Source organism: Chrysoperla carnea, chromosome 3 (assembly GCF_905475395.1).
Source record: "Chrysoperla carnea chromosome 3, inChrCarn1.1, whole genome shotgun sequence".
In the NCBI taxonomy this organism is placed as follows: Eukaryota; Metazoa; Arthropoda; class Insecta; order Neuroptera; family Chrysopidae; genus Chrysoperla; species Chrysoperla carnea.
In genome coordinates, this window is record NC_058339.1 from 14,419,333 (window position 1) to 14,429,673 (window position 10,341).

The 10,341-nt window shown below is 30.0% G+C and overlaps 1 protein-coding gene and 1 pseudogene across 1 annotated transcript; one reads left to right on the forward strand and one right to left on the reverse strand.

Annotated features, from left to right (window-relative positions):
- Nucleotides 1–239: 239 nt before the first annotated feature.
- On the reverse strand, nt 240–9,950 carry LOC123295876 (tigger transposable element-derived protein 6-like). Its single transcript, XM_044877337.1, has 2 exons — nt 8,456–9,950; nt 240–244 (listed from the first exon to the last, which is right to left on the reverse strand). Exons 1-2 carry the CDS (start codon nt 9,948–9,950, stop codon nt 240–242), a joined length of 1,500 nt encoding a protein of 499 aa, XP_044733272.1.
- LOC123297057 lies at nt 2,458–4,496 on the forward strand (annotated as a pseudogene).
- Nucleotides 9,951–10,341: the final 391 nt, after the last annotated feature.

The window sequence follows — 10,341 nt, forward strand, 5'->3', positions numbered from 1 at the left end:
GGGGGAAGTATGGTTGCAAAGCTGAAACTTAAAGGAATTGACGGAAGGGCACCACCAGGAGTGGAGCCTGCGGCTTAATTTGACTCAACACTGAGAAACTCACCAGGTCCAGACACAATAAGGATTGACAGATTGAGAGCTCTTTCTTGATTTTGTGGGTGGTGGTGCATGGCCGTTTTTAGTTGGTGGAGCGATTTGTCTGGTTAATTCCGATAACGAACGAGACTCTAGCCTACTAATTAAGCTGTAAACAATAATTCTTAATTAATTTATAATTTTTAATTTATTAATCATTAAAATAGTTTTATTGTATTATAGCTTCTTAGAGGGATAAATGACTTTTAAGTCATATGAGAATGAGCAATAACAGGTCTGTGATGCCCTTAGATGTTCTGGGCCGCACGCGCGCTACACTGAAGGAATCAGCGTGTCATGTCCCAGGCCGAAAGGTCCGGGTAACCCGCTGAACCTCCTTCGTGCTAGGGATTGGGGCTTGCAATTGTTCCCCATGAACGAGGAATTCCCAGTAAGCGCGAGTCATAAGCTCGCGTTGATTACGTCCCTGCCCTTTGTACACACCGCCCGTCGCTACTACCGATTGAATGATTTAGTAAGATCTTTGGACTGGCACGCAGGAATATTTCTGATATTTCTGATATGTTGCTGGGAAAATTGATCAAACTTAGTCATTTAGAGGAAGTAAAAGTCGTAACAAGGTTTCCGTAGGTGAACCTGCGGAAGGATCATTATTAAAATATATATATATAAAATATATAAAAATATATTTTTTGTATTGTTTTTAAATCCAATTTTTAAAACAATAAGAATAATAAAAAAAATTATTAGAAAAAGGATATTTTTATAAATTAAAATAAAATAGTAAAAGAAAAACAATATATATATATATATATGTATATTTTTTACATATTTTTATTTTAATTCTTCATATCAATTTTATAATTTTTTTATATTTATTTGTTTTAAAAACATTTTGTTTTGTACCAAATATATATTATAATAATAATATAATATATGTATACATATGTATACATATTTATATATATATTAAATATATATTAAATATATAATTTTTATTCGCAAGTTGATATGATAAAATACAATCATATTAGCGATTCAATTGGAGACTGTATAATGTTGTTGTTCGATTGAAATAAAGAATTTCAACAGGGTTAAGCGAATAATTATATGTATATACACATTTTTTATGTATTGAAATAAATTAATAATAATTTCATTAATAAATATTATATATTATAATTATTATTATTATTAATAATAATAATAAATATATGATTATTTAATTGATTATTATAATTATTTATTTAAAATCTAGCTAGCACTAATATTTTTTAATATATACATTAAATATAAATTTTTTTTTTACACATGCATACATATTTATTATTATATGAAATTTTATCTCAGTTTTAATAAATATGTATTGAAATGAATAATAATACAATGTTATATATATTGATAATAGTCTGGATGGTAATCGGTTTGGATTATTTTAATATTAAATATTGTATTATTATTTTTGTAAGAAAAATCTCTATATGTATATCTATTTATATCAATAATATTTTTATTTTTATTAAATTATTGATTATAAAATAGAATAACATATAAATTGTTTTTTGTCAAAGCAAGTTCATGGGCTATAAGTTTTAAACTTTACACTCTGATATGAGCACACAATATTTATATAAAAATTATTTATTATAAATAATATTACATTGACTCACCTCATACCAAGCGAGAATATTAAGTGTTATTATAACGTTTTTTATTTGAAATTAACTTTTTAAATAAAATTAAAAAATAAATGACGCTTTCAATCTAGCGACGAGTATGAGAAAATGTTTGAAATATTTTAAGACCCATTTGGTGATGGTCTGACAAAAATCATAAATTTTATTATTTTTTTTTTTTTATTCAATAATATTTATTATGAATAACATGTTGTGTATTTCTTTTTGTAAAAGCAAAAAAAATTATATAAATGACATAATAAATATATATTTGAAAAAAAAAAATTAATATAGAATATCTCATATGTTTTTTCTATTAATTTTAAAACAATAGAGATATTATTTTTTTGTTTTATTCAATAATATTTATTATGAATAACATGTTATATATTTCTTTTTGTAAAAGCAAAAAATTATATAAATGACATAATAAATATATATTTGAAAAAAAAAAAAAATTAATATAGAATATCTCATATGTTTTTTCTATTAATTTTAAAACAATAGAGATATTAAAAAAAAATTTATATCAGTAATGGGTGAGACCATCTGATATTTAAAATGAAATTGTAATATTATTATATATTAATAATTATTATATGAAAATTTTTTTCTTATAATAATAAGAAGCAAAAAAAATATCATATTTTATTATTATATATTTAATATTATAAATACAAATAGTTCCCTGGTTGATCCTGCCAGTAGTCATATGCTTGTCTCAAAGATTAAGCCATGCATGTCTCAGTACAAGCCAAATTAAGGTGAAACCGCGAAAGGCTCATTATATCAGTTATGGTTCCTTAGATCGTACCCACATTTACTTGGATAACTGTGGTAATTCTAGAGCTAATACATGCAAACAGAGTTCCGACCAGAGATGGAAGGAATGCTTTTATTAGATCAAAACCAATCAGTGTAAATTTTAATTTGCATTGTTTAATTTGGTGACTCTGAATAACTTTAAGCTGATCGCACGGTCTAGTACCGGCGACGCATCTTTCAAATGTCTGCCTTATCAACTGTCGATGGTAGGTTCTGCGCCTACCATGGTTGTAACGGGTAACGGGGAATCAGGGTTCGATTCCGGAGAGGGAGCCTGAGAAACGGCTACCACATCCAAGGAAGGCAGCAGGCGCGCAAATTACCCACTCCCGGCACGGGGAGGTAGTGACGAAAAATAACGATACGGGACTCACCGAGGCCCCGTAATCGGAATGAGTACACTTTAAATCCTTTAACGAGGATCCATTGGAGGGCAAGTCTGGTGCCAGCAGCCGCGGTAATTCCAGCTCCAATAGCGTATATTAAAGTTGTTGCGGTTAAAAAGCTCGTAGTCGAATCTGTGTCCTACACTGTTGGTACAATGCTCGCATTGTTTAACTAGCATGTTATGTGGGACGTCCTACCGGTGGGTGGTACAGATTATGTATAAAATATTATATTTTAATGTTATTATTTATTTAATGCATTTTATATATATATATATATTTTTATTATGTGATTTGTCGTAAGTGTTTAACCGTTAAGAGCGGTGGCAGCCCCCAATTGCAATCCCGTCGCGCTGCTCTTAATTGAGTGTCGAGGTGGGCCGGTACGTTTACTTTGAACAAATTAGAGTGCTTAAAGCAGGCTCAAATTTTGCCTGAATATTGTGTGCATGGAATAATGGAATAGGATCTCGGTTCTATTTTGTTGGTTTTCGGAATATCCGAGATAATGATTAATACGGACAGATGGGGGCATTCGTATTGCGACGTGAGAGGTGAAATTCTTGGATCGTGGCAAGACGGACAGAAGCGAAAGCATTTGCCAAAAATGTTTTGATTGATCAAGAACGAAAGTTAGAGGTTCGAAGGCGATCAGATACCGCCCTAGTTCTAACCATAAACGATGCCAGCTAGCGATCCGCCGAAGTTCCTCCAATGACTCGGCGGGCAGCTTCCGGGAAACCAAAGCTTTTGGGTTCCGGGGGAAGTATGGTTGCAAAGCTGAAACTTAAAGGAATTGACGGAAGGGCACCACCAGAAGTGGAGCCTGCGGCTTAATTTGACTCAACACTGAGAAACTCACCAGGTCCAGACACAATAAGGATTGACAGATTGAGAGCTCTTTCTTGATTTTGTGGGTGGTGGTGCATGGCCGTTTTTAGTTGGTGGAGCGATTTGTCTGGTTAATTCCGATAACGAACGAGACTCTAGCCTACTAATTAAGCTGTAAGCAATAATTCTTAATTTATTTATAATACTTAATTTATTAATCGTTAAAATAGTTTTATTGTATTATAGCTTCTCAGAGGGATAAATGACTTTTAAGTCATATGAGAATGAGCAATAACAGGTCTGTGATGCCCTTAGATGATCTGGGCCGCACGCGCGCTACAATGGTCGTATCAGCATGTGATACATAATCCTTAGTCGAAAGATTTGGGTAATCATTTGAAATTCGACCATTGTTGGAATTGTGTATTGTAATTATTACACATGAACGAGGAATCTCTAGTAAGTGCGAGTCATCAACTGGCGTTGATTACGTCCCTGCCCTTTGTACACACCGCCCGTCGCTACTACCGATTGAATGATTTAGTAAGATCTTTGGACTGGCACGCAGGAATATTTCTGATATTTCTGATATGTTGCTGGGAAAATTGATCAAACTTAGTCATTTAGAGGAAGTAAAAGTCGTAACAAGGTTTCCGTAGGTGAACCTGCGGAAGGATCATTATTAAAATATATATATATAAAATATATAAAAATATATTTTTTGTATTGTTTTTAAATCCAATTTTTAAAACAATAAGAATAATAAAAAAAATTATTAGAAAAAGGATATTTTTATAAATTAAAATAAAATAGTAAAAGAAAAACAATATATATATATATATATATGTATATTTTTTACATATTTTTATTTTAATTCTTCATATCAATTTTATAATTTTTTTATATTTATTTGTTTTAAAAACATTTTGTTTTGTACCAAATATATATTATAATAATAATATAATATATGTATACATATGTATACATATTTATATATATATTAAATATATATTAAATATATAATTTTTATCCGCAAGTTGATATGATAAAATACAATCATATTAGCGATTCAATTGGAGACTGTATAATGTTGTTGTTCGATTGAAATAAAGAATTTCAACAGGGTTAAGCGAATAATTATATGTATATACACATTTTTTATGTATTGAAATAAATTAATAATAATTTCATTAATAAATATTATATATTATAATTATTATTATTATTAATAATAATAATAAATATATGATTAATTAATTGATTATTATAATTATTTATTTAAAATCTAGCTAGCACTAATATTTTTTAATATATACATTAAATATATATTTATTTTTAAGTAATAATAATATTTATATGTATTTTTTATTAAAAAAGATTACCCTAAACGGTGGATCACTTGGCTCGTGGTTCGATGAAGAACGCAGCAAAGTGAAACCGTTTAGGGGTAAACCTGAGAAACTCAATGATAGAATAATGTAGGTAAGGAATCGAGATATTTTTATATTTATTATTATTATTAAACAATAATTATTAATAAAATCTATAAATAATTTCTCTTATAAAAAAGTGAAATTAAAAATAGAATATATTGAAATTATTTGTTTAAATATATATAATCTCTATTAAGAAAAATAAAATAAGATTAATTGATATAATCTATATTTTTATTTTTCTATGTTATAAATTCTACTCTTGACGAGTAAGGAGGGTCGCGGGTGTCGTTGATAGGTATACGTTCAGGATATCTTGAGCCACCACCCGGCAGCGGAACCGTCTATAACCCTCGGGAGTTTGTCAGGGTAACCTGAAAAGGCCTGGAGAAGATCGCCGTCGGAAGATCCAGGAAGAGTTTTCTTTTCTGCATGAGCGTTCGAGTTCCCTGGAATCCTCTAGCAGGGAGATAGGGTTTGGAACGCGAAGAGCACCGCAGTTGTGGCGGTGTCTGGATCATTCCCTCGGATGTTGAAAATCCAGGTGAGGGCCAAACTATAGGGTGTCGCGCCGGTTCGCGCCCATCCCGTCCAGTGCTCTGAATGTCAACGTGAAGAAATTCAAGCAAGCGCGGGTAAAGGCGGGAATTAACTATGACTCTCTTTTTAGTCCAGGCAAATAGCCAAATGCCTCGTCATCTAATTAGTGACATGTATGAATGGATTAACGAGACTCCCACTGTCCCTATCTACTTTCTAGCGAAATTTTATATTTTTCTCGTCAATAGACGACTTAAATACCAAGCAAGGTTTTGTATATGATAGAGCAGTTCCCACGCTGCGATCTATTGTGACAAACTTCTGCTTGGGGGGAATCGTATATTTCATTAAAAAAATAAAATGAAATAGCGAGATTACCCCAAATCACAAATAAAAACAAAAAGTTTTTTATCCCCTTTGTAAAAAAAGCGGAGCGAAAGACAAATTTATAAATTTTTTTTAAATAAAGGGAATGTATTTTTACATTCCCAAATAATAAAATATATATATATATATATATATATATATCAAACAAATATAAAAATTTATATACAGGGAATGTATTTTTTTACATTTTCCTGTAATACAAAGGGGGAGGGACTTTTTTCAATTTTTTTAAAAATAACTTTTATATTTTTTTTCGTTTATAGACGAACTTATGTATTATGCAAGGTTTTGTATCTGGTAGAGCAGTTACCACGCTGCGATCTATTGAGACTTAACCTTTTGCTTGGGGATTCGTATATTTCATTAATAAAATGAAATGGCGAGATTACCCCAAATCACTAATAAAAACAAAAAGTTTTTTATCCCCTTTGTAAAAAAAGCGGAGCGAAAGACAATTTTATAAATTTTTTTTAAATAAAGGGAATGTACTTTTACATTCCCAAATAATAAAATATATATATATATATATCAAACAAATATAAAAATTTATATACAGGGAATGTATTTTTTTTACATTTTCCTGTAATACAAAGGGGGAGGGACTTTTTTCAATTTTTTTAAAAATAACTTTTATATTTTTTTTCGTTTATAGACGAACTTATGTATTATGCAAGGTTTTGTATCTGGTAGAGCAGTTACCACGCTGCGATCTATTGAGACTTAACCTTTTGCTTGGGGATTCGTATATTTCATTAATAAAATGAAATGGCGAGATTACCCCAAATCACTAATAAAAACAAAAAGTTTTTTATCCCCTTTGTAAAAAAAGCGGAGCGAAAGACAATTTTATAAATTTTTTTTAAATAAAGGGAATGTATTTTTACATTCCCAAATAATAAAATATATATATATATATATATATATCAAACAAATATAAAAATTTATATACAGGGAATGTATTTTTTTACATTTTCCTGTAATACAAAAGGGGGAGGGGCTTTTTTTCAAATTTTTTAAAATAACTTTTATATTGCCTTCACTGTGAAGGCTTTTTTTTTCAATTTTTTTTTTTTTTATATTTGTTAAGCCTCTAAAATAAGAGGCTTTTTTTATCAATAAATTTTTAATAATAATAATAATAATAATATATAATATTTATAATAATTACTATTTAAGATATTTATAATAATTACTATTGAAGTTATTTATAATAATTATTACTGATAATATTTATAATAATTACTACTAATATTATTTATAATAATTACTATTTAAGATATTTATAATAATTACTATTGAAGTTATTTATAATAATTATTACTGATAATATTTATAATAATTACTACTAATATTATTTATAATAATTACTAATAAGAATTATTAATAATAATAATAATAATGAATATTCATAATATATGTTATTAATAATAATAATACATATAAATAATTATTATAATAATAATTGCTCTTTATTAAATTAAAAAGCTTTAAATTTTATGAATAAAAATTGAAATAAACTAAATATAATTTAACGATTTTTATAATATATACTACAAATAATTTATAATAATTATTATTTGAAATAATTTTAATAAATATTATCAAAATATAAACAAACTAAACAATATTTATAATAATTGCTACCGATAATACTTATATATATATATACAACCAGTAATACCAATATGTAATAGCGCTAGTATCACTTCATATACCGGTGCAATTACATAGTCAGTAGTGCTAATAAGACCTACCCACATTTATAATAAATACTACCAAAAAATTCACTAAGTTATTAACATTTATAATAATTGTTACCGAAATGCTCATTACATATCAATATGCTACCGTTAATAGCATAAATTTTTTTAGAAAATCTACAAATATATCTCATGTATTATATCGGACCCTGTCAAAATTATGATAAAAAAAGGGTATAAAAAAAAAAAAAAAAATTTTATTATACATTATTTATTATAAAATAATTTTTGTAATACATTATATAACATATGTCTATATATTATGTGTATAGATAGATAGATAAGCTAACGATTTAATATTTAGTCAGAATAATCAGAATCACAATTATGGCAAATGTAATAAGGTTGCCCAGGTGTGCATGCTTCGTGTGCCCAAAACTTGCAATCAATGCACTGTATCCAGACTTCCCTAGACTTGCTAGCAGAATATGGAGAAACACAGACCAAGCAAAAATTTTCATAACCTGTATCATCTTCGTTCTGGTCAACTGCTTTCAATTTTTTTTTTTTGGATTTAGGACGCTTTGTATTTTCTAAATTGATCTTCTCCGGTGTATCGGTAAGAATTGCAGATTGATATTTCCTTTTATGAACTCGCTGTGACTTGCGTGGGGGAGCTTTTGGTAGAGGTTTTAAAACGTATGGTGATACAATTTGAAAACTTGGACTTGGGGTCGCGAGTTCAATAGGGCCAGTGTTCACATCTTCAAGTGATTGGTTGCTATTAAGATCACAAATGTCATCTTCATTATTTGTAATTAGTGGCCTATCCGTGACAGATGACGGCATAAAGTCGTGTTCTTGAAAAATATCTCTATTAAATGGCGAAATTCCACAAGTTTTAAACCCCATGAGAATATTGGAAGAAGTTGCTGCCAATGGGAAAGCCTGTGCAATTATTCCAGGTATGTCGTATATCGTCATGTGTTGCCCTGGATGATTTACCAACCATTGATCGATTGCGTTGTTTACGTATTTTTTAAGAGGTCCATAAACAGACCTATCCAAAGGTTGCAGCCGATGGGTACAATGTGGTGGAAATGAAAGCATAACTATGCCATTTTTTTTTGCAAAATTTATGCCTTCAATGGATAGGTGAGAGCTGTGATTATCTAACAATAAGAGACATGGTTTTTCTATAGTTGATTTAACGTGGCTGTGAAAATGCTTCAAAAAAACAACAAATAGCTCTTCTGTCATCCAACCTGACGGATTACTTCCGCCTTTACAGCCGATTGGCCCATCTCTAATAAAATGTTCCTTGAAATGCACCCGCGGAAAAATGAAGAATGGTGGGACTGCATTACCAACTCCCGAAACAGCAGTAGCTAGGGTGACTAGTGTGCCTCGTTCGGCTGAAGTTATAGCACCAATTTGTTTTAATCCTTTTCTAGCTACAATTTTGTTCGGTTTTTGCACCGTAGTAACCCCCGTTTCATCCATGTTCCAAATATCCTGTGGTTGAAAGCTATGCCGTTTAATAACTAATTCCAGTTTGTCAAAAAAGTTGGTGACATTATGTAGATTGAAATTGGTGGCTCGAGCCAAACTAGTAGCTTCAGGTGTTCTTATTGACAAAATAGGATGTCTCTTCATAAATGATGTAAACCAATCGGGTCCAGCTAGATTTTTTGTTTGCCAAGACTTTGGAATTTTTAGTTTATTTGCGATAGCAAGCTCGTACGCTATTTTCCGAATATCCTTGGGCGACAATCCGAAATATATAGTAGAGGCAACAAGAATATATTTTTCTAATTCTTTTTCGTTTTCGTCAGTAAAAACCTGTCGATTTCTTTGAAAGCCTACTTTAGTAGATGGCGATAATATAGCGATGTTGTTCATTTCTTCATAAGTAAATTTTTTACAATATCTTGATAAAGTTCGGTAATTAATTTCGTAATCTTTTGCGACAGACCTTATAGATTTACCGTAGTTCTGCACCTCTCTGGCAGCACGAAGCATCAAAGCTGGTGAAACAAGCCCTCGAGTAGACTTTCTTTTGTAATAGCGTGCCATTTTTATGACTACTTCTGCTACAATATTTATAATAAATTCTACCGATTACAGTATAAAACTGTAAACAAAAACAGCCCCCTGTGACAATCAGCCCCCTGTGACAATCAGCCCTCGTCAAGCTGAGATAACCTGCCCCAAAACACGTTCTAGAAAATACTTACCAAAACAACGTAATTGCACAAACAAAAATTTTCACTGAATAAAAAAAACACAAACACGTCTATCTGTAGCGGTGTCTCTAAATAAACTGTAAAATAGAACAAACAAACAAGTTTGCAAACAAGTTGGTTGTTGTTGCAAACAACAACAAGCAAACAAGTTTGCAAACAAGTTGGTTGTTGTTGTAAACAACAACAAGCAAACAAGTTTGCAAACAAGTTGGTTGTTGTAG